At 42.6% G+C, this 25128-nt stretch overlaps 1 protein-coding gene across 4 annotated transcripts in view; it reads left to right on the top strand.

Annotated features, from left to right (window-relative positions):
- The window catches only part of SH3YL1 (SH3 and SYLF domain containing 1), a 43909-nt gene extending 29154 nt beyond the window's left edge, over positions 1-14755 (top strand). For 3 of the 4 annotated variants that reach the window (XM_039475591.2, XM_003939431.3, XM_039475587.2), the window contains 4 exons: positions 1335-1503; positions 2477-2555; positions 7183-7239; positions 13894-14755. In XM_039475591.2, coding sequence (XP_039331525.1) covers positions 1335-1503; positions 2477-2555; positions 7183-7239; positions 13894-14084 — 496 coding nt within the window. In that variant the 3' untranslated portion in view covers positions 14085-14755. The remainder of the gene's footprint in view (positions 1-1334; positions 1504-2476; positions 2556-7182; positions 7240-13893) is intronic. The other variant, XM_010350089.3, reaches the window with a different exon arrangement.
- The last annotated feature ends 10373 nt before the right edge of the window (positions 14756-25128 follow it).

Genomic DNA, 25128 nt, shown 5'->3' with positions numbered 1-25128 from the left:
TAAAACAAGTAAAAACATTCTATTCCCTTAAAGGACGAACACAATTCGCGTTTTCCTTTCCTGCCTTCCAACATTTTCCTCTGTGTAATTTTTTTGTTTTGCCATAATGATGGTAATCACCATGTATATTCAGTTGTAAATCCTGTCTTCTCACTTACATTTTAAGATTAAGAAACGCGAGCAGAAGTTACTCACGCTCTTAGTTGGAAGCACCGATTGCAGCGATTTTCAGAGGTCTCTGGACAGCACGCCAGCCGCGACTCCTGGCTCAGTCAGTGTCCGTGCTGTGTGTCACCTTTGTCTTTTCTCCATATCGAATAGAGACCAATTTAAAATACAGTTTGATTTCTTAAAAAAAGAATCTGGAAGTGTCCTAGGAGGTAAAGGGAAAATTCTACTTTAAACTGGCATCTGGCTAATTTTCCCAAAGATGCAAATTAAGTCCTGACACCAGGACTTCTCCCAGAACCTGCAGAAGTTCCACTGATTGCCAGCCTGATCAGGTCACACCACTGGGCTGGCTGTTCACATTCCCCACGTGCGCAGACAGACCCCCCACCGTCAGAGACAAAGCTTCCAGTGTTTACCCCACGAGTCACTCAGGAATTCAGCAGCACTATTGGATAAAGCTAAATATAAACCACAAGAGGTAGGAAGTAGGAAGGATGGGGGAAAACAAGGTTTGCAGAACTATTCATCTTATAAAATCAAAAGTGAAGTATTAATTCCTGGTTTTATTAATTTGAGAAAAGTGTAACAAAAGAATGCTTTTAGAAACTACTGGTTCTAGGCCGTTGGCAGGCCTTCCCACTGAAGTTCAAGTAAACCCTGGACAAACTAAAACAAATATGTTGCTTAATGAATTGCAGGGCCTCTAGGCATGTAAGGCAAATGTTTATTTAATCTTGATAAATATTTTAAGGAAATTACAAAGCCACAGTTATAGGCACCATTTTTAAAGAAACTAAAAAAGTAAAAATGTATAAAAATGTATGTGCTTGTGTGTATATTTTTATGTGTTTATATATGAATGTGTGTGTATGTATATATGTGCAAGTATAAGTATTCATATGATAATGTGGATATGCTTTTTATATTAATAAAGGGTACATATAAGGATATTTATGTAGTTACCTGTAGAGGTGAACTTTGGGGTAAGTTTAAGACTTGACCATGGGATATTGCTTAAAGTTAGTGTTTAAAAAGCGGTCTATATGAACTGCTACATATGAGTGATTATATATATTCACCGTGTATGTGTGCACATGCTGTGCTTAACTCTAGAAAAGATTTGTGTATATTAAAAATGTTTTTAATGTTCTATTTCCTATTAGATTTTATTGTCAAGATATCCGAGCGTATGACATTTTATTTGGAGACACACCACGGCCTGCTCAAGCCGAAGATCTTTATGAAATTCTTGATTCCTTTACTGAAAAGTATGAAAATGAAGGACAACGGATCAATCTGAGAAAAGCAGCAAGGCAGCAGAGGAAGCCTTCTGTACGTCTGGGGGGGTTTCATGTTTCACTCGTATTCTCAGAAATCTCTTTCTGTAGAACATTCTGTCCTCAATATCAGGTTCCTAAGAACCTACTAAGCCTCCTTCGTAGTTCTACTTACTTAAAGTTCTTGTGAAAATGACATGCTACCTTGACATTTCCTCATATAAATTTCAGGGAAAAACATAATTTGTCTTCTGCGATTGCATTTCTCCAAGAATGAAATTTTGTTGTATCAATTATACAAACAATATTTGGGAAGCTGAGGCAGGTGGCTCACTTGAGATCAGGAGTTTGAGGCCAGCCTGGCCAACATAGGGAAACCCGCTCTCTGCCATAAAACATTAGCTGAGAGTGGTGGAGCATGCCAAAAATCTCAGCTACTCAGGAGGCTGAGGCAGGAGGATCACTTGAGCCCATCAGGCTTCACTGAGCCAAGATCACACCACTGCACTCAGCCTGGGCAACAGAGCAAGACCTTGTCTCAAGAGTAATAATAACATGAATAATAGTTACAGATACTGGCACTTTTGTACATTAGGTCTCAGGGCACCATGGGAATTGCACACATTGTTGATCAGTTTCCATAGCACCTTTCAGAGTTGGTTTGATGCCTGTTTCATAGAATGAAAATGAAGCCCTGGAGTTTGTCTGCCACTGCCTCTGCCAGTCACTTGCTGAGCCAGTTACTACGGCCCCGTCTCTGCAGCTCCCTTAGACCTTGCCCAGATGGTCAGAGGTGCCTGGGGGAGGTTAGCTTCAGGCATGAGAAGAGCACACCTGTCCACATCCAAGTCTTGTCATCCAGTTCAATTACCGGGCGTCTGGAGGGGTGCATGTGAGCTTGAAGAGTACCTCATTAATAAGCCCATAGGATAAAAGTTTGCTACATAAACTCATTAGAAAAGAGTTATATGCACCTTAGTAAAAACAAGAATTTAAAATTATGTGTATTTATTTTTTGTTTCTTCCAGGCGAAAGAACTACCTCCGAAGCCATTGTCAAGACCGCAGCAGTCTTCTGCACCAGCCCAGCTGAACGCTGGCTCTCAAAGTAAATGTTTTTGCTGCAATTCAAATACAATTGTAATTAAGTGATTGTTAAATGTTAGTGTTAAGAAATCAAGATGCACTGTTAAACTTTAAAGTCAAACAGAAGAAGTAAAGCATTTAAGAGAGAAAAGTGCTCAGCCTCTTCTAAATGCATAAGACAAATGCTCATTGCTGTAATTTGTGAAAGCGTCTGTTCCTATTCATAAGATACTTTCTTAAATCTACAAAGATATTTATCTTTAAAGGTTTTTTCATTTATTTTCGTTGTCATTTCCTCCAAAATCCATTGTCCTCCTGATTTGAAATGAGAACAAAATAAGCCTATTTTTTTCTTATATACCCACATTTATAATTCTGAATATCAGTTTTGACATATATTCTTTGGAGCTCAGGATTTCATAAGATGGTTTTTAAACTAGATGAAATTTATAAAGCACCAGGTTTTGGTCTTTATCTTTCTTTCTGTCATTCATTTGTGTGAATCGCTCTTGTGTTTCTGTTTCTCGTATATAGAGGTTACCAGTACATAGGAATATATTGAAGTAGGGGACTTGCATCTGATGATTGCTGTTGTACAAGAGTCATTGTGCTGTGACTTTGGGTGCACAAAGGTGACTTTAACTTAGAACTTGCCTTTAGAGAACTTTCGGAACAGGAGGAGAGAGGTTACGTGTAGAAACATAACTGCTCTTAGTGGAAGAAGGCATGTGGTCAGTTTTGTGGGAGTAAAGAGTAAAGCTCTGTAGAAGGCTGGAAGCGCATCCTCTGCCTCCTCCTTAATTTTCTGTATTTGTTTTCCCCAGTTTTGAGCCCATGTCCCTCATACGATTCTTGGCTGTGCCTTTTCCTGGTCTAAGTGTTCTTTCCCAGGAAGATGCTCAGGAACCAGGCTTGTTCTTTGTTACCCACCTGCCTCCTCACCTGCGTCTGTCCCCTGTTCTTTTGGGATGAGGGGTGGTCCACTGCTGATTCACGTTCGGATGATTGATTTACCGAGATTCATATTTCCAGTGACTGATGAGATGTGAACTCTGAATTTATTTTTATTTTAGATTTGAGTGATTACATAGCATTTGACCCATATGTATGTTTTAAAATATATAAAATGTTCTTACTCAGAATGGATACCTGCATATGCATAAATAAAATCCTCTCATGTATAAAAATCCCGGTCCTCTTAGTCTCAAGTCCTTGTCAGTGCGGATTTAAAAATGACTGGACCTTACCTGAAGGAATTCCTTTCAGTTAACAGTTGAAAAGCTGCAAAGGTTGTTACTGCCATATGCCCCCTGGAGCGAGCTCTCTAAACACAGGCACCTTGCCGGCGCCTGCTTCTGGGCCTTTCCCACGTGGCTGGTGTCTTCCATCGACCCTTTCCTGGGCAGACGGGCAGTGCCCTCCCCACTTTGCACAGACACAGCCGTGTCCCTGCTGGCGCACAGGGCAGCCTGGTCACATTGCTGCGGACGCAGCCTCACCCGACACACCGTGAACACTCCTCCGCCCGTCATGGTTTGCGTCCCGCCCGCGCCCAGGCCTCACAGGGTCGGCATTGCCATCACTTCTCATGTGCTGTAGCTCTTAAGCTTTGAACATCAGTTTTTAATCCAGTAAACCAAAAATTTAAAACTAGTGTCGACTTTTAACCTTTCATGTTAAATCTGACCTTTTCTTAAGGTCCTTATTTAAAAACTAAGTATTTTTAGTTTATTTACACAGCCCTACATAGATACACATAAAATTTTCTATACATGTGCATATGTTCATACGGATGGTCTGTGATGCAGTATTTTTTTTTTCTTTTCCTTTGTTGTGTTACTTCCTTTTTCCCATTTCACCTATATTTTAACTTACAAGATACCCTCCTCTATCCCGATTTCAGGAAACCCATGTTCACAACATGAAGTATGAACTTTCATGCTTTGTCTCCATCCTGGTGTAGTCCTACACATGGCATGTACGAACATACATATAAACATGGACAGAATATTTTTATTTTGTCTCATAAAAATGCTAACATTTTATATGTGCTTTACTGCATCTTCTTATATTTATTTACATTATTTGTTAATTTGTTTGGCTCAACAACTCCACATATAAATCCCTAAGTCAACTGGTATAGTGCTAATTACTTCTTTTTAATAATTATTTAATATTCCATGGCACAGATGTACAAGTTTACTCAGTCACTCTCCTATTGATGGATATTAAGTTTATTTCAGATTTTTTCCTTGCCAAACAGTGCTACAATTGATAAACTTCTAAATTAATATGTATATACACTGGCACTTTTATTTTTTTGAGATAGTTGCCAGGAGTGGACATAATAGGTCAAAGAATATATTTTTAAAGTTTTAACAGATTTAGCAGATTACTTTTTAAAAGTTTTTACTACTTAAGAGTCTCATCAACCATTTCTCCACCATAACACTCACCACCATATGCATTCCCCCCACAGGCATTCCGCACTGTGTATACTGCCCAGCACGTGCAATCATAACTGTATATACGCTCCCCCATGACATTCCCACCATGGTAGTTCCCATTACATATGCTTCCCACCGCAGGCAATTCCTACCGTGCACATTTCCCTCTATACACCATATGCATTTTCCACTCTGTGCATTCCCCACCATGTATACGACCTGCCATATGCATTCCCCAACATGTGTACCACCCACCATGTGCATGTCTCACCATGTATACTCTCCACATATGCATTCTCCACTATATGAATTCTCCACCACATGTATACCCACCATGTGTGATCCTAACCATATATGCTCCCACTATATGTACACTCCCCATAACATTCCCACCAAGTCCTCATTATACCGGCTTCCCGCCATAGCCATTCCCACTATACACATTTCCCACCACGTGCACTCCCCACTGTATACCTTCTCCACCACTTACATTCCCCACTATGTACATTTTCAGTTATAACATCCATTATGACATTCTTCAGCATATACCTCCCTCACTACAATTAGTGTAGAAGCATCTAGAAGATTTTGTGAGTCAAGGCTCGTCACATCTCCTTGTTCATCAGATTGTATTTATTCCTATTAGTGAATTTAAACATCTCTTCGTATAATTGCTGGTGTTTTGGATTTAATTTTATCTGAAAAGTCTCTTCACTTCATTGGTCTATTTTTTCCTGTTGGAATATTTATTGCTGTCTCAATTTATGGAAATGTTTAGACATTACAGATTTTGTTGGTCACTTGGGTTGCAGCATATTTGAACATTTATCATTTTTCTTTTAAACTTGTTTTTCATAATTTTACTATATGAAAGCTTTAAGTTTTATCTAAAAATATGTCTATCATTTAGTTTTTATAGATTTGGATACTTTGGTCATGGTTAAGCTCTTCCCACCTCCTATACAAGAGTGTATTCATAGTTTCCTAGATTTTCCTGTGATATTTTTATCTTTGCATTTACTGGATACTTAGTCTTCATATAATTTGAGATCATTTTCCCAATTTTCCCTCCTCTCCAATATACAGTTCTAGTTGAAATAGTATTATGTACTTGTATCCATTCTATATTTTTTCAATGCTAATTACAGTAACATTACATGTATACATTTATTAATTTGAGAGATAATTTTATTTCATGCTTTTCATTTGTTGAGATTTTGTCTTTCAATAAGATTTCATAGTTTCTGTGCCTTTTGTTTTAAATTTGTTCCCTAGTACTTTGCTATTTTGGTTTGCTATGGCGAATAGGATGCACTTTTCTATTTCTGCTTGGTGCCTATTTTCACAGTTAAGGAAATCTTAATTTGCATGTATTTTGCTTGTCTTACTGCTGGTCACTTGCCCAAAAATATTTCTAATCAGTTTTTAAAAATAGATTCTCATGGAATATTTGTATCCTTTTCCCTATCCCACCAATGTTTATTTCTAAATCCTTCTTTTCATAAGTTTCTTAGGCCAATGGCCTTCGAACTGGTGTATGCCTGTCTTTAGGGGTACACAGAGGCTACAAAAGGGTGTGTGGGCACAGGTCACTTAAGAGACCCCAGATCTCCAGCTTCTGGAAAGTTCTTTTTAAAGCAGTCCAGCTAAGAACATGATGTGCAGAGTATGATCTTCATCTTCTATACTGTTAGAATCATTATTTGTACACTTGAAGAAGAAAAGCAAGCCCCCAGATCATCCCACTGCTCACTGCACTACACTGCCCTAAAGCGTCAGAACAGGAATCCAGTGTGAAACGTGGACGTGGATGTGGAAGCAGTTAGGGAATGTCTCTTATGCACAGTAAATCCTTCCATCAGTCAGTGGTTTCCGTTTCTTCACCTTCAATGCAATTGAAGAAGGACCTAATAGAATTTTTCATCTGAATTTATAATGCGAATAGTGTGTGGGCTTCTGTGTTGTCATACAGATACCAGATATTTATCGTCTGCCTCATACTGTATCTCCTGGGCTTATTCAGGCAACCCTTCCGATGGACAGCACAATCACATGGTGGTGATCCTTTCAACTTAGTGATTTAAAATATTTGCTCAGCAAGGGCAGGATTTGGCAATGTTGGGTATTTTATATAATATAAACTAATATGTTTTCAAAATCACCATTCCCCTCTTTTTTTTTTTTTTTTTTTTTTTTTTGCAGGTAACAGAAATGAATACAAGCTGTATCCTGAACTTTCCGGCTATCACGACAGAGTTGGTAAATTAATAACCCTATATGTTATAAATGATTCATATTCATCTTGTGATCGCAGACTTCCTAACCAATCTGATAGGTTATGAAAATCTGTGAGAAATGTTCAGCCCTTTTCTTTAGCTTCTAGGACATTCACATTATTTTGAGAAGTACTTCATTTAGGTAATGCTGTGCTCGGTTCTCTTACTTGCCTTTCAGATAGTGAGGGTGGTAGGAAGCTGGCGGTCAGTGTTATCTGCGTAGGGAGCGTGTGCTCAGCGTGGCTGAGCCAGGGAGCTGTGGGATCATCTGAGGGGCACGTGAGCTCCTCAACACTGGCTAGAAGCACTTGAATTTACAGTGGAGATGAAACGTTTCATAGCATTTGCTAACTTTGAATTATGATTTGATCCTAATTGCATTTTCTTTGTGTTTTAGCCCCATACATTTTATATTTCTAAGAATTTTTTTCTTTTATGTTTCAAGCTCAAATGTTTCGTTATTATTGGGAAATACTTTATAAAACTTGTTAAGATTTACCATAGAAAAAAATGGTCCTTCAACCTATCTTCCTTAAATATTCTTTTAACTTTCCTGGAAGGAATTGAGCAATTATTTGCAAATGTGAGTAGGACACAAATTGAGGGCAAAGTTAAACAGTCAAAATATAGTCTGTTTATTTTTTCACATGAATACTTTTGTCATTGGAGTCACAAAGCTGTATGCCGCTTGATATGTAACTGTCAGAGAATTAAACATTTCATGTTAATTAAATACCAAGAAATTAGATACTCAAGCATAGTTTTAAAATCTATATCATACAGATAAAAATATGTCGAAAAGGTCTCTTAAGCAGCATCCCCCGAAGAGGTCAACCTTTTCCTGATGGATTTAGGGTTGGTGACCTTTCTTTTCTCCCTGGCTTCTCCTCCTGGGAGCCCGCTCTCGTTTTTTCCAGATGGCTCTCCTCTGAGGGGGCTGAGTGTCTGCTCCTAGAGTCCTGTACGGAGAGCAGGTGTGATGGCCTGGGGCTCACCCACAGAAGGTGCTGTGCTGTGGTCTTAGTATACAGAGAAAGCTCTGAGAGGTTTTTAAAAATGTGTTTCACCCTTTGTGGTTCACAGCCATGTTAGAGGCCATGTTAAAGTGAAATCAAAAGTTTGTCCTTTGGATGCAGGTCCTTTAGAAGCAAAAGTGATTATGGTATAAATGTTTACACCAAGACAGTGGAAAAACATCTAGATTTTTATCTTACACGGTGTCTTACTTTTAAAGACTCAAGATTAGACGGATTTGTGTATCTAGTTGTTAAAGCGTTGCTAAACTTGGCAAGGTGAGCTGACTGGCTGCATGTGCTTGGGAAGGGAGGGGCATCCCGACAGAGAGACAGAGCTGAGGGAAGCTGGCAGCAAAGAACTGAGGCCATCATCCCCCAGGGAATGCCTTGGTCGTGGGACACTGGGAACGAGAGTTCCTTTCATCAGAAACTTCTCATAAATGGCACCAAGGAAAACTGTTTCATGACACAGAACTAAACTCTAAGTGGGCTGTGGAGATAGGCTCCAGTCTGAGTCCCGAACTTTCATTTTCCAGTTGTGTGATCCATGGCTGTTGTTTGGTTGAATCTGTGTTTGTATTTGACGATACGACAAGGTACATTGTAACTCGGTTACAGCTGAGTTAATATTCCTTTAGCGCATTCTCCAAAGAGGCTCTTGAAGAAAAAACGGGAGATTTACAGTCCACTTTTTAAGTAAAACTTATTTTATGTTACTGTATTCAGAAGGCATTAACCTGTTACCAAGGATTTCCTCATGTCTGCTTACCATCATTGCAGAGAAAAGTCACAGTTAGATGGCCCCAGGTCCCGAGCCTTAAATCAAGAGCCTGATGAAGCAGGTCACTCAGTCGTCCACGAGCGAGCTCCTGCATCTGTCTCGGCCCCACAGACGGCTGTCAGGCGTGACTCGCCCATCCTGTCCTCCCACCGCCCTCGGCTTTGCCCTTTGGAAGGTCCAGCGGCGTGGTTCTTGGGCCTCTCATGCCTTGCAAATGCACGTCCAATTTCCCGATCTTCCCTCTAGGGACTCTGGAAGGGATTTTGTAATCACAAGCCTGGACCCTCCTACTTCAGCATTCTTCCCTTCCCCTTTCCCATCCCATACCTCTCGGGGACAGGGTTTGTCAACCGGGGCTCTTCGTGCAGCGTAGGCTGGATAACACTTTGTTGCAGGGGCTGCCTTGTGCCTCATAGGGTCCTTAGCAAAGGCTGTGTTCTCTTAGTTGTGACCTTCCCAAGGTTGTGGCTTTTCTCCTGAAACAGATCAGGCCAGGTGTGCTGGCTGCATGGGGGCCACCTTATGCAGGCTCCATGAGAAAGTGGACTGGAAATGAAACAGGGACATCCACAGGCCAGCCTTCCTAATCATGGGTCTCGGGGCAGCTGCCAATCACCAATGCTGACTGTAATCTAACTCTGCTTCCTGTTTGGGAAAAATAACCCCTATTTGAACTAAACTGGAATATTATAAAGGAAATAGCCAATTCCCTGAAAGATCCTTCAGATTTTTAAGACCACGACTATAAAGCTTAAAGACATATGGTGTGTAGAAGGAAAGGCATCTGTGAACATCCAGCTTTTTAGTAACTCAGTGGGGTTTGCTTCCTGGTAACCAGGAAGGGCTTTCTTCATGTAAGAAATCATCACTTGGCTTACCTTTTTTTAGTGAAATCTTTTGTGGGCATTGAACTTTTCATCGTGAAAATTATATCTAATATTTACATTAAAGAGGAAATTTAAGTCTTTTGGAGTTTTTCAAAGAAAAAAGTTAACAGGAAACAGCACTCACTGGCTCTTGAGTGAACAGTTATCTCAGAAAGCAGATAGGCCACTGGCTCTGCCAGCTTTGCTCCTGTGGTTTTCGGGTGGATGGAGTTTCTCCAACAGCAGCTCAACTCATGACTCTCCTGTCCCCCTCCCAGGAGGCAGACGCATTTATGGTGAATTGTGGGAGGAACTGGGTGAGGGGTTCGGCGCAAGGAACAGAGTCAACACACACCTTAGCCTCGGGAAGGAGATGTCAGCTGGCGGCCCTCGGACCTGCGGTGGCGGCCTCGCCTTGCAGCGGCGTTGCCCCTACCCTGGTCTCCCACTCCGCTTTGTCCTCATTTCATCTGGAATCTGCAGTTCAGAGAAAATCAGACAGTACCTGACTGTGAGGGCAGGGACTAACCAGGTCTGTGATCTCTCCTTCTTAGTTCATAATATATTTATTTCTCTAATTATTCATCATAAAATATGTTCCTGAAGCGCTTAGAGCCAGTTCAGTTACCAGCGATTCCCCGGAGCCACAGCACCGCTGTCACTCGTGTAGTTGGGATAACCCAGCCATGCCGGTGGCTCTCATCCTTCCGGAACGTTTGCCGCATACAAGCAAATGCTCCGAGAAATGTCAGTTGGGTCTGCTGAGCACAGTTTAACATTCACAAAGTTGTTGAGGGTCTTGGACAACCTGGAGACTCACTTCCTTGGATCCTGACCTTGGACAAATCACTTGACATCTCCAAGGCTCAGTTTCAACTTCTGTGGTGTGGGGTAGGAATAGCGGGCTCATTGCAGCGAGCGCTGCCCGCCGTGGGTGCCGCCCGCCGTGGGTGCCGCCCGCCGTGGGTGCCGCCCGCCGTGGGTGCCGCCCGCCGTGAGTGCCGCCCGCCGTGGGTGCCGCCGTGGGTGCCGCCCGCCGTGGGTGCCGCCCGCCGTGGGTGCCGCCAGCCGTGGGTGCCGCCCGCCGTGGGTGCCGCCCGCCGTGGGTGCCGCCCGCCGTGGGTGCCGCCCGCCGTGGGTGCCGCCCGCCGTGAGTGCCGCCCGCCGTGAGTGCCGCCCGCCGTGGGTGCCGCCCGCCGTGGGTGCCGCCCGCCGTGAGTGCCGCCCGCCGTGGGTGCCGCCAGCCGTGGGTGCCGCCCGCCGTGGGTGCCGCCCGCCGTGGGTGCCGCCCGCCGTGAGTGCCGCCCGCCGTGGGTGCCGCCCGCCGTGGGTGCCGCCCGCCGTGAGTGCCGCCCGCCGTGGGTGCCGCCCGCCGTGGGTGCCGCCCGCCGTGGGTGCCGCCCGCCGTGAGTGCCGCCCGCCGTGGGTGCCGCCCGCCGTGGGTGCCGCCCGCCGTGGGTGCCGCCCGCCGTGGGTGCCGCCCGCCGTGAGTGCCGCCCGCCGTGAGTGCCGCCCGCCGTGGGTGCCGCCAGCCGTGGGTGCCGCCCGCCGTGGGTGCCGCCCGCCGTGGGTGCCGCCCGCCGTGAGTGCCGCCCGCCGTGAGTGCCGCCCGCCGTGGGTGCCGCCCGCCGTGAGTGCCGCCCGCCGTGGGTGCCGCCCGCCGTGGGTGCCGCCGTGAGTGCCGCCCGCCGTGGGTGCCGCCCGCCGTGGGTGCCGCCCGCCGTGGGTGCCGCCCGCCGTGGGTGCCCCCGGTGACTGCCGGCTGGCCGCAGTGCCTGAGAGCACGCGGCGGCTCTCCCCAGATGCACGTCCCTCGCCGCTGTCACCACTCTTGTCCTTACTATGTGTTTTTGATTTTATAAATGAGACTGCGACAGTGTAAACGCATGGTAGCCGCGACGGCTGTGGCCCCCAGAACGCTCCCTGATGTTCGCAAGCGCTCTGCGGATTCACTTCTTCCCGCGATCCAACGTGTCTGGGAGACGAGGGAGGAGAACGGAGTTCCTGGAGGGTGTTCACGGCTGTGGTTAGTCAGGATGCAGCTTTACATGTGGATATGCCAAATGGAGTCAGGAGCAGGAGCGTTCCAGGGCGGGTTTCCTTTGACATTAGCTTGCATCCTGCTCTGAGGACAGGGAGGCGAGGCGTGGGTGCCTGCGGGCTCCTCGCCCAGCACAGCGCGCGGCAGCGACTGCTCCTCAGAGTCTGGGGTTTCATCATGCACTCACTTTAACTTGCTTCTACTGTTCCTAGACTATGTCAAAATTTTATTTTGGTGACATTCTTTTAACCTTATTCCTTAAGATTGATAAACTAAAAGTAAATACAGTAAATATTAAAATATTTAATATTATATATATTGTATATAATATTCCTATATATTCCTATATTATTCAATATAAAATAATACAATAAAATATTTTATTTTAAATATTTTATTAAAATATTTTATGTATAGTAAATATTTTATTTATATTAAACATTTTATTTAATATAAAATATTAAAACATTTTTTAACATATTTAATATATTTACATATTATAAAAATAAAATATACAGAAATTCTTTGTATTATAGAAAAAGGTAGTATTTATACCAGTATTCTCTCTCATTTAATTGTATCATTCATTATTAGGATTATTTCTTAGGAGAACTCAACTAGATGGTACATACTTTAACGAAAGAACTGTAGCACCATCTTGTGTGAGCTACAAATTCAGTGTTTTAGTCGGTGTAAAGTGTTGACTATTTTTATTTGTTACTGATGGACCAAGTTCACATTATTATTATTATTATTATTGTTGTTGTATTATGGGTTCAAATAGGGCCTGGCTGTAGAGTCTGGTTATTGAGGTTTTCTGTGTGTCTGAACATCTAATTTATGCACAGAACTCTATGAAACATAGAAGCATCAGACTCCATATAGCTGAGTGCTTAAAAACTGTCTGCTTTATTATCTTTATGATGTTATATGGTTTATAATATTTAATGTCCTTTATTCATGTTAACTGCTCAGTTCTCATACAATACATGGTTATACACATTGCAGTGAAATACTTGTGGAACATACCTAGAAATGCTTCTACCTGTGCTAATTCCAATTTCATCTCTGATACTGAGAGAATGGATCAGTTAAGCACGGAAATGTAAACAGCCACAAAGCCCAGGGAGAAGAAATGTCTGCCGATGGAACAGCAAACCACGCTGGGCTACAGTCTTCAAGCCCAGCGAGTAAAGAGCTGGGTTTTAAGGTCCAATCTCCTAGGGTTTGACCATGAGCTCACATACCAGCCTTTGTCCAGCATCTGTCATCCACGAGGCTGTCACGAGTGTCTTAGCCCCTTCCAGCACTATAACAAAATGCCATAGCCTGGGTGGCTCACAGAAAATGGAATTTTATTTCTCACACTTCTGGAGACTGATTCTAGGTTCAAGGTGTCAGAAGACGAGGTGTCTGGCAAGGGCTGTTTCTGCTTCACAGATGGTGCCATCTTGCTGCACCCTCACAAGGAGGAAGGTGCCAGAAGGTCCCTTTGGGCTCTGTCTGTAAGGACACTGATCCCATTCATGAGGGGGAAACCTAATCACCCCCAGAGACTCCACTTCCAACACCATCACCTTGGGGTTGAGGATTTCAGCACTTGAATCTCAGGGGGACACAGACATTCAGACCACAGCAATGACTACTTTATTAAAATGGAAAAAAAAACATGTTGTATTATCTCATAGATTATTCAAAATTCTGACAATTATAACCAGAAGCATGTGCTAAATCCATAGTTAGGTATACAATAATGTGCAGAGGAAAATAAGTCTAATAATGTGATGCAAATTGCAGACTGTGCTATGGGTTCTGCCAGCCTCCAGGACACCAGCATGCCAAGCACTAAGTGGTTAATTTTTATCTTACCAGCACATACGCCCAGTTTTCCCCTAAAGAACATAAATATGTGAATACTTTTTTCTCATTTCAGGCAATTTAAATCCACCCATAGAAGTGACAGCACTGTATTCATTTGAAGGACAGCAGCCTGGGGATTTGAATTTTCAAGCTGGAGACAGAATCACAGTTATATCAAAAACAGATTCACAGTTTGATTGGTGGGAAGGAAAGCTTCGAGGTCAAACTGGCATTTTTCCAGCCAACTATGTAACCATGAATTAAAGCTTAAACTACTTTCTTCTTTGAGAATTACCAAAAAAATTATTTCTACACTGGCAGGATTTGCTAGTTAAGCAATGTTTAATATAAATTTACAAAAAAAAAACTTCTATAAAATTTCCATTCAATATGTAAAATATTTTGTTTTCCTATATAAAAAGAGTTGACCTACATATCTTTAAATACTTTTACTAACTTTATCACATATGTTGTGTCATAGACTAACCTACAATTTATGTGGTCATAGTTCTTTTGTGAACATTTTCAAACATCACTAAGCATTTGATCTAGCTATGTACATGGTAGCTGTATTTTAATTTAAGAATTTTGAGGGTAGTGCCATGAATGTCAATTCATGCATTTCTATTTGCAAAGTGACTAGAGAAAAAAAAATCAGCTTATAGGAGGTATTCAGTAATGTTTAGAGTTGTAAGTGTTAACTGGACTATGAATCCTTAGAAATCTTTATACCTTCAAAAATTGTACAAATGCATTTATCATAGAAACATGATTACAAGAAGTCTGACCACCATATATTTAAAAATATGACGTCTCAACTTTTCTTCCTTATGGGGCTACGTTTGTTCATTTCCAGCAGGCGAATAAACTTACGGTGACATGCTTGACTTGTCTCTAAATAAAATTGTAAAATATTTACTAAGTGAATATTTCAATTTTGTTTTCTTAGTTTTTGTAAGGTAGGTCGAGGTCCTGTGTCTCATATGCAGGGTAAAATCCACCTCCATCTGGGATTCCCGAGCTCCTCCCTGAACTCCAGACTCCCCTCTCCAGCCGTGCACCTCACAGCTCCATCCGGAAAGGAACACCTCAGCCCGCATGGGCTCAAATCCAAGCTCTTTCTCCTCACTTAGCCTGCCCCTCTCTCAGTGTTCCTCTTCAGGAAATGGAAATTCCATCCCTGGATGTCCTTGGTCCTCAGGGTGACTTCAGAGCCAACGTTCATTCTTCCATCTCATGCTCTCTATCAAATTCACCAGAGATTCTGTTGCCTTTCAGACACTCGCTGACCCAACATTTGCACTCCCCCTCTGCCCACCCGCAGTGAGCTGCCCGCTCAGCCCCAACTCCCATGTAGATTCCTTGCTTCAGCCCTGCCTCCCCACAGCGAACCCTCCCGAGGGGAGCAGGTGCACATGGCACCATGTGTCCTGCTATTCACTCTTCACTGCCTTACGTCATATACACACCCGTGCATTTGCCTTTGTTTATTATATCTTCTTAAGACATGGAAAAGGAGAACGAAGACCCCTGTTATCTTCACCCAGCAAGAAGTAAAACACAGTTATTTCCTTCTTTCTAATCCCTTTCCGATCACCACTGTCTCCTAACTCAAAGGGAACATCACCCTGAGTTTGCTGTTTTGAATTCCACCTATTTCTTTACATTTTTACTACATATATTTGTGTCCTTAAGCACTATATGCTATTTCTTTCCATGCATTTACACTTTAAAAATTTAAACTTTTAAACTTATAAAAAATACAATAAATTTACTCATTTACAATGGACTTATTGTAAAGAAACTGTGCTTTATATATTCAAGGAATTAAAAGAAAAGTAGAGAATTTCAGCAGAAATTTGACACCATAAGAGAGAATTACATGAAAAACGTGAGAATGAAAAGACAAATAAACTAAGAAGACAATCAATGGATTTAACAGTCATTTAGACATACCAGAAAAAAGAATCATCAAACTGAAGGCATCATATGTCCAGCCTGAAATCTGAAAGAACTGAAAATACTAGAAAGACCGAAAGAGACTTTATGGGATAAGGCAAGAAGGTGTAGAAAGTGAGTAGTGAAGGTTCTCATCAAAAAGTGGAGAGAAAATCAGGCAGTTGCTGTACATGAAGACAGAAGGCCCGAGCATACTCCAAAACTTTACAGAGACATTGAACAGCAGAGTTAAGAATTACTATGAACTCCAGGTAGAATGAACATGAGGAGAGTCACATAATGTGCACATCATTATAAAACTGCTAAAAACCACAAAGATAAGTCTAAAAGCTAGGTAAGACACTGATTAATGGGTACAAATGCACACTTGGAAAAAATAAGACCAGGTGTCTGATCCATCATTCGGGTGACTACAGTTAACATTGGTCAATTATGCATTTCAAAGTAGCTAAAAGAGAATAATTTGGATGTTTTTAGTGTAAAGAAAAGATAAATATTCAAGGTGCTGAATATCCCAATGCCCCTGATTTGATTATACAAATGCATCAGATTATCACATGTATATAAAAAACATGTATATCTATTACATATCAATCTTTAAATGCAGATGAGAACTGTTACAAATCACTAAGATGATAAACAACACAATTAAAAAATGGACTAAAAGTTTCATTGATTTTATCAATGAAAATATATGGATACCAAATAAGGACAGGAAAAGATGTTCAATATCTTTAACAACGAAGGAAAGCAAATAGAAACAGAGTGAGGTGTTGCCATACAACCTCTAACTGGCTAAAATGAAAAGAACTGATGATATCCAGTGTGAATGAGGGCATGCAGCCTGGAAACTCCCATATCCCGTGGCTAGAAATGCAAAACTGTGTGGTCACTTTGGAAATCAACCTGGCAGTTTAACTTCTAGCCCAGAGATTTCATTCCTGGGTATTTGTCCAGGAGAAATAACAATACACATCCCCATAAAGTATTCTATGATGTTCATAAGAGCTTTATTCATAATGACCCCAGACTTGAGACAATCCCAATGTCCATCATCTGTTTAGCAGATGGAAAGAATCTGCTCTACCTGCACCATGGAACACGACTCAGCAATAAGGAATGGACCCTGATACATCAACAACACGGTGCATCTTTACAGCATTTTGCTTCATGTCAGAAGTCAGACACTAACGACTACATAAATCCACTTACATAAAATTCCTCAAAAGGCAAAATTAGAGTAATGAGAAGCAGATAAATGTTTGCCGGGTGCCTGAGGTTGAAGGGGGAACTTGACTGCCAAGGTTGACAAGCACATCTTATCATGATGTTAGACTTAATAAACCTAAAACAAAGACATAATCCATGTGCCTATTGATGACCTGTTAATATTTAGCAAGCTAAAGTATATTGGACAAAAATATAAATATAAAAACACAGATTAACCCACCTGTCAGTATACTGCAGATCAAGCAGACAAAACTATAAATGTATAGATTATACATAAATAAAAGGTATCCAATTGATTTAATTCGAGACCGTACCCTGAAATTAGGCTATTTATAAATTATACTATTTATATCAAGTATCCACAGAACATTCCCAAAAGTTAACAATAATGCCACAAAGAAAACTTCTTTTATGCCACTATGAGAAATCGTATAGATCAGGCGTCCCCAAACTTTTTACACAGGGGGCCAGTTCCCTGTCCCTCAGACTGTTGGAGGGCCGCCACATACTGTGCTCCTTTCACTGACCACCAATGAAAGAGGTGCCCCTTCCTGAAGTGCGGTGGGGGGCCGGATAAATGGCCTCAGGGGGCTGCATGTGGCCCGCGGGCTGTAGTTTGGGGACGCCTGCTATAGATAATACTTCCTGGCTCTATACTACAAATAAGAAAATCCATGCTAGCTTGAGAATTTCAAACTCTTGATCACTCAGGTTATATACATGTGCATGTGTGTACGCATGCATGTGTATGTAGAGTGAGTGTGTATACACATGCACAACACACATAAAAATCCTAATGAAAGAAAAGATAAATGACTATAACTCTTTTCAATTAAATTCAAAAATATATGTATATATATATATATTTTTTTTTTTTTGAGACGGGGTTTCGCTCTTGTTACCCAGGCTGGAGTGCAATGGCACGATCTCGGCTCACCGCAACCTCCACCCCCTGGGTTCAAGCAATTCTCCTGCCTCAGCCTCCCTAGTAGCTGGGACTACAGGCGTGCACCACCATGCCCAGCTAATTTTTGTATTTTTAGTAGAGACGGGGTTTCACCATGTTGACCAGGATGGTCTCGATCTCTCGACCTCGTGATCCACCCGCCTCGGCCTCCCGAAGTGCTGGGATTACAGGCTTGAGCCACCGCGCCCGGCCTCAAAAATATTTTAAAAATCAGTTTCATAGTATTAAAATTGTTTCAGAGGACAGCAAAATAATGTCCAAATACTTGAATGATTTGAGCCTAATGCTAATAGCAAAACACATCTCAGATTATATGTTTTAAAAAAGTCCAATCTCATTTATAATTCTTGCTACACAAATCCTAGTAACACAATGACATGATAAAGACCAGGGGGAAACTTCAGGCTTGTTCAGTATTAGGAAATCCATTATCATTCATCCTCTTAACTGGTCTGACAATAAAAATAAGATAATCATCATACATCCTGAAGAGGCATCTGACAAAATTCAACCTCCATTTTTTTTTGAGATGGAGTCTCGCTCTGTCACCTAGGCTGGAGTGCAATGGCATGATCTCGGCTCACTGCAACCTTTGCCTCCTGGGCTCAAGCAATTCTCCTGCCTCAGCCTTCCATGTAGCTGGGACTACAGGTCCCCACCACCACCCCCAGCTAATTTTGTTTTGTATTTTTAGTAGAGACAGGGTTTTGCCATGTTGGCCAGCCTGGTCTTGAACTCCTGACCTCAGGTGATCAGCCGTCTCCGCGTCCCAAAGTGCTGAGATTACAGGCAAGAGCCACGGTGCTGTCAACTCCATTTTTTATGAACACACTCAAACAGGAGTCAACAGTCTGGATACTTTCCTAACAAAACTAGGCTTATTCTATCCCTGGAAAACATGAGCAGCCCCTTCCAGTAAGTCAGAAGGAGTCGCCATCACCATGATGACACAGTGTCGTTCTGGAGCCATTCACAAGTGGAATTAGAGGAGATGGAAATGAGAAATAGAAAAGTTAGAAAGAAGTAGATAAAACAACGATTATTTTCAGATTATAAGATGGAATACTTGGGAAATCCAAGCGAATCAACTAAAAAGAAAAACACAACAGGTGCTATCAATAATGAAGAAATATAGTAAGTTTCAAAACTAATAATCAAAATATATAGCTTTTATATTTCCCAAGCACAACCAGTTAGAAGATGTAATGAAAAGAATATCTCAATTTTAAAAAGCCACCATAAGTGTTAAATATCAAAAAACAAATAAAATAGAAAAAATTTTAAGACTTAACGAGGAAGACGTTCTTTACAGACCTACAACTTAAACAAATGGACTAGCATAGACAATTCTGGCTAAGAAACCTCACAAAAACATCAAGCTTCTTTGGGCTGTTTCTTCTGAAGAAATGAAACCATAGGATGATGAGCCTACCAGACTCCAAAACACACCCTAAAACTGCAGCAAGCTCATGGGGCAGTTCTTCTCTCCTATCAAGGGTGAAGATGAATGTTTCCTGCTAATTATGTGAGTTCTTCTCTCCTATTGAGGGTGAAGATGCGTGTTTCCTGCTAAATATGTGAGCTGTTTGGTTTGCAAATTGTTCAAGTTTTTCTTTCTTCCTGATTTTTTGAGATCTTTTTATATTACAGAGATAGTCTCCTTTTTCTGTGCTATAAGTTTCACATATCTTCTCCCAGTGTGTTTTTGTTTTTATACAGAGTTTTTCACTATTTTTAAAACAATTCACCTTTTTATTTTCCTAAGATGGCAGATTAGAGGCTTTTAGCATATCTCAGTCACTTGGAAACAGCAAAATAGTACATAAAGGTCAACTCTGTGAGCTTTAATTCAAATAAGAAAATGGAAATCTACCAGAATCATGAAGGACACCCAGCTCCCAGGAAAGAGGACGTGGGCAAACAGCCCCCACCACAGCACTCAGCTGCGAAAACTGAGTGAAGCTCCAGGACAAAAGAACAAAGGGAGGCACTCTGTGACTTCCCTCAGCAACCCAGCCATACTTTGCTTCTCCCAAGTCCTGGAGCTGCTTGGAGACCCTGAGAGGGAAACACACTGAGAAGAGTTGTGGGTATTTTCCTAGACCTGGGACCAAGAACAAGAGCCATTTTTAATCCAGGCACATACACAGTCAGCCATTCCTTGGTGATCCAGCAGTGTGGCCATGCAGGCATTTTAGTCTCAGGCCAAAGACTGGAGTACTTGCTCTGAAGCAGGGGACCTCCATGGAGAGAATCATGGAAACCACCTCAGCAGCGGGTGCTGAAATCGTGTTCTCCCCCACTGCAGCAAGGGAGCAGGAGGAGAGCTGCTGTAACTGTGATTCCTCCTGGGTGACAAGACTTGGAGCCAGCGCCAGCCTTGCAACCTGGGACCAGGGTGTGTGTGTCATCGCTTGGTGCCCTGGCCTGATTTCCTGAGAGCATGATGCAGCAGGGCCCTCTGCACTCCACCCCAAGGTAGAACTCCAGGCAATTGGAGCACCTGCTTGCCTGGACTAGAAGCCTGAGCTGTCCCGCCCTTCTTAGGCATAGATCATGGTGCAGCAGGACCCTCTCCACTCCACACTCAGGTGGATATCCAGGCACTGGGAGCACCTCATCCCAGTGCAGGGGGCTCTCTCTGTCCCACGCCCCGCCAGATCTCCAAGTATCTGCAGGCCCACTCTTTCTGTGTAGACACCATGTTGAAGCAGGGCTATCTCCACTCCATGCCCAGGCAGGTCTGCAGGGATCTGGAGCACCCACTCTGCTGGATTAGGAGTTCCAGCCATGCCCCCTCCCCATACAGAGAACTTGGGGCTGAAAGGTTTCCCACCTTCACACCTTGGCACACCTCTGGGCACTTAGTGCCCACCCACTGGATTCTCCCTTGGCACTGATGCTTATGCTTGCAATTAGGGGATCTATAGGCAGATCTGCCTGGCCCTGCCAATTTTGCTCCCCTACCCCGGGCTGGGCAGGGAGCTCAGACCTCTGTGCAGTCCATGGATCAGCCCACTGCCAGAGGCAACAGAGAGCTTCTCCCAGTAAACAAGGATCCAGTATATACCTAGCCACTTGGCTGCAGATAACTGCTACTCATAAGCACTGTCTACTTGCCTGTAGGTCAAACTGCACATCCAGATATAAAACCTGCTGACAGAAGGACATAGGGCTAAAGAAGCAAAGCCAAGAAACCCTACTCAACACTCTCTACAGTCACCCACCTATAGAGAGGGGAAAGGGGAAAGAAAATAGTAATATTATAAAGACAGACAGAAAGAAAAAAGTCCTACCCATACTAGTAATTATATTAGAGGTGTCAGCATCTCCAGATGAAAAGAAACCAGCACAAGGATTCTGGCACCATGAAACAAGAGAATTACGAAACACTGCTGAAAGAAATCAGATAACACAAACAAATGGAAAAACATTCCATGCTCTTGGATTGGAAGACTCAACGTCATTAAAATGGGATACTGCCCAAAGCAATCTACAGATTCAAAGCTATTTCTATCAAACTTTCAATGTCATTTTTCACAGAATTAGAAAACACTATTCTAAAATTTATGTAGAACAAAAAAGAGCCTGAATAACCAAATAAATTGTAAACTAAAGAACAAAGCCAGAAGGATCACATTACCCAACTTCAAACTATGCTACAAGGCTACAGTAATCAAAACAGCATGATGCTGGCACAAACACAGACACATAGACCCATGGAAGAGAACAGAGAACTGAGAAGTGAAGTGCATACCTAAAACCATGTAGCTTTTGCAAAGTCAACAAAAATAAGCAATTGGGAAAGGACTCCCTATTCAGTAGACACTGCTGGGATAAACTGGCTTGCCACATACAGAATATTGAAACTGGATCTATCCTTTTTACTATATATAAAAATTAACTGAAGATGGATTAAATATTTAAATGTAAGACCTCCAACTATAAGAATCTTAGAAGAAAGCCTAGGAAATACCATTTTGGACATGAGCCTTGGGAAAAAAAATTATGATTAACTCCTCAAAGGCAACTGAAACCAAAACAAAAATTGACAAGAGGACCTAATTAAACTAAAGAACTTCTGTGCAGCAAAACAACCTACCAACAGAGTATACAGACAACCTACAGAATCGGAGAAAGTATTTGCAAACTATGCATCTGATGAAAGTCTAATATCCAGAATCTATAAGGAAATTAAACAATTCAACAAGCAAAAAGTGAATAATTCCACTGAAAGGTGGGCAAAAGACATGAACAGACACTTCTCAAAGGAAGACATACAGGTGGCTGACATAAAAAATGCTCAAATCACTAATCATCAGAGAAGTGCAAATCAAAACCACAATGAGATATCATCTCACACCAGTGAGAATGGCTATTACTAAAAAGTCAAAAGGTGGCAAATGCTGGTGAGGCGGTGGAGACAAAGGAACAGTTGTACACTGTTGGGTGAGAATGTAAATTGGTTCGGCCATGGTGGAAAGCAGTTTGAAGACATTTCAGAACATGTACGCCTATGTTCATCACAGCACTAGCAAAGACATGGAATCAACCTAGGTGTCCATTAGTGGTGGATCGCATAAAGGAATGTGGTACACGTACACCATGGAATACTATGTGTCCATGAAAAAGAATGAAATCATCTCCTTTGCAGCAACATGGATATAACCAGAGGCCATTATCCTAAGTGAACCAATGCAGGAACAGAAAACCACCTACTGCATGTTCTCACCCGTAAGTGAGCTACAAACAATGGATCATGGACATGAAGATGGAAACAACAGACACTGCTTGAGAGAGGAGGGATCAAGCAAGGGCCATAAAACCTCCTAGTGGGTGCTCTGCTCACTGGACACAGAGACAAACCATATCGTCCTCAATAGAGAAAAAAAGAAAGGCAAAGCATAGGAAAATTGAACAGTTTGGAAAAGGTTGCATAGTCTTGAAAGTCTAGAGCTGAAGACACATTCTTATGAATCTGTAGAAATAGTCTATGTTTAACAAAATCAAACAAAATTCTCCAAACACTATTTGTATATCCTAAGATGTTTGCCCTACATTTTAACAGTCCACTTGTGTAATAATAATAATAAAAAAAGTCTCATAATCCGAAATACTCAGATATGTGTCTTCAGTATTATCCACAATTCAGAAGTTTATCGAGAGTTTCAAATCAAATTAAAAATGCTTGAGAAAAAACAGCTGGAGGCCCTGACTCCTCCTAACTCGGCCTCTGGTCGTGCAGAGGCAGAACGTGCGTTCCCCGCGCTTCCATCTCGGCCCTCTCGGCTGATCCGATCCCGGGATCGATCCCCCGACCCACCGGGCTGTGACGACGGCGCGGGGCGGGAGGGCGGAGCCGCCGACGTTCGCGGAGACGCGATCGCGGCCCGCAGCTTCTCACGTCTCCAAACCGCTCCTGCCGCGGTGTCTCGGTTCGTTTAAACGCGGTGTTTCCTAACTGCTCCCAAAGGTTAAAATGAGGCCCCGGGGATTTTCCGACATCGCCGACGAGTGCCGCGAACAGCCGGGCGGCGCGAGGGGAGCGCTGTGGGCGGAGCGGGGCCGCGAACCCACGAAGAGCCCGGAGACCGGGAGGTTTCGATCCGCTGCCCCGGCGACCGCGCAGGGCCGTCGCTCCGCCCAGAAGGTGGGAAGCGAACCCGGGTCTTGGTCGGATCCCCCCTCATTTTGGCGCTGTGGGCGGCCTGCGGGGTCTGGGGTGCTCCGTCCAGGCCCGTTCTGCCCCCGCCGGCAAACGGGGAGATCCAGGCTGCCTCACCCGCCCCGCCTCGTCCGGGAAGCGCCCACGTGCTGGGATTCCCAGGGGCCCCAAGCCTCAGCGCTGTCTAAGTGCCCCCGATTCTTATTCTTCCCTGCGGCAGCACGAACGATCCAGGCAAGCTGCATTCTTCCGGGGTACATACCAATTTCCATGAAAAGGTGACCTGGACTTTTTTTTTTTTTTTTTTTTTTTAGCTACATTAGAAACTGACTAAATAATTCTCACATTCTGTAAGGAAAAGCCTGACACTTACCAACAGAAGGTTGTCCCTTGTAAAAGCACCCTTCACACCCAGAACCTCTCTGCAGTCAGATTCATCCCAAATGGAATAACTTCAGGGTCTTTTACAATGGCTATGACACCTCGTTCACTGATCAGAAAATAAAAAGAGGTGAATTTTACAGCGCTACAGAGAAAATCCAGTCTATCCACAGCCATAAAATAAAACTGCTAACAGATACACCATCACTAATGTGAGATGTTAAAAATAAGGGAAATTGAGGTGATGGAGGATGTGGGAACTCTCTGTACTTGCAGCTCAATTCTTCTGTAAACCTGAAACTTTTCAAAAAATGAAGCCTATTAATTAAAAACTACTAGCTGAAACCACCACTTGATCTTACAATTTAATCCACTTATAAGTAAAATTTGTATTATTAAAGAAAAACATAGCTTTCACTTTTATATGACAACATTGGCCTCTGTTTTCAAGATTCAAACCCTCATATTTATGTCATGTAATTTAAACTTCTGAAGAAAATTACAGGAACCGGGCTGAGAGTGCTCTGAGGACTTGCAGAGCTACCTATAGTTAGCTGCTCTCTGGGGTAGAACCCTGCTCTTTGTTATATTTTTTCAGAAGCAAGAGATCCTGATGGATATACATACAAAAGCATGGATTTTGGAAGAACGTTCAGTTCCACTTGGTTATTGAACTTCTGAGCCTCAGAACATTTTTATCATGTGGATTTAACAAAGTTTGAGGAGAATTAAATGAGCTAATGAACATGAAAACACTTACAACCTCCAAAGTGAGCAAAATGAGGACCACAGTTGGAAGCACAGGCATAGCTGGTTTGATCGCACTCTGCAGGTACAGCACTTTTTACAAATTCAAGGTTTGTAGCAACCTTGCAGACAGCAGGTCTGTCTGTACGATTTGTCCACCAGCATGTGTTCATTTTGTGTCTCCATGTCATGTTTGGTAATTTTTCAATAGCTTTAAAGTTCATTATTATTATATATGTTTCAGTGATCTGTGGTCAGTTATCTTTGATGTTACTGTGTAATTTCCGGGGAGATGTATGACATACATCTATATAAGAACCTAAACAATAAATGTGTGTGTTCTGACTGCTGCACTGACT

This window comes from Saimiri boliviensis, chromosome 1, assembly GCF_048565385.1.
Source record: "Saimiri boliviensis isolate mSaiBol1 chromosome 1, mSaiBol1.pri, whole genome shotgun sequence".
Taxonomy (NCBI): domain Eukaryota; kingdom Metazoa; phylum Chordata; class Mammalia; order Primates; family Cebidae; genus Saimiri; species Saimiri boliviensis.
Note: the sequence above shows the minus strand (reverse complement) of the source record. Positions and strands in the feature narration are given on the sequence as shown.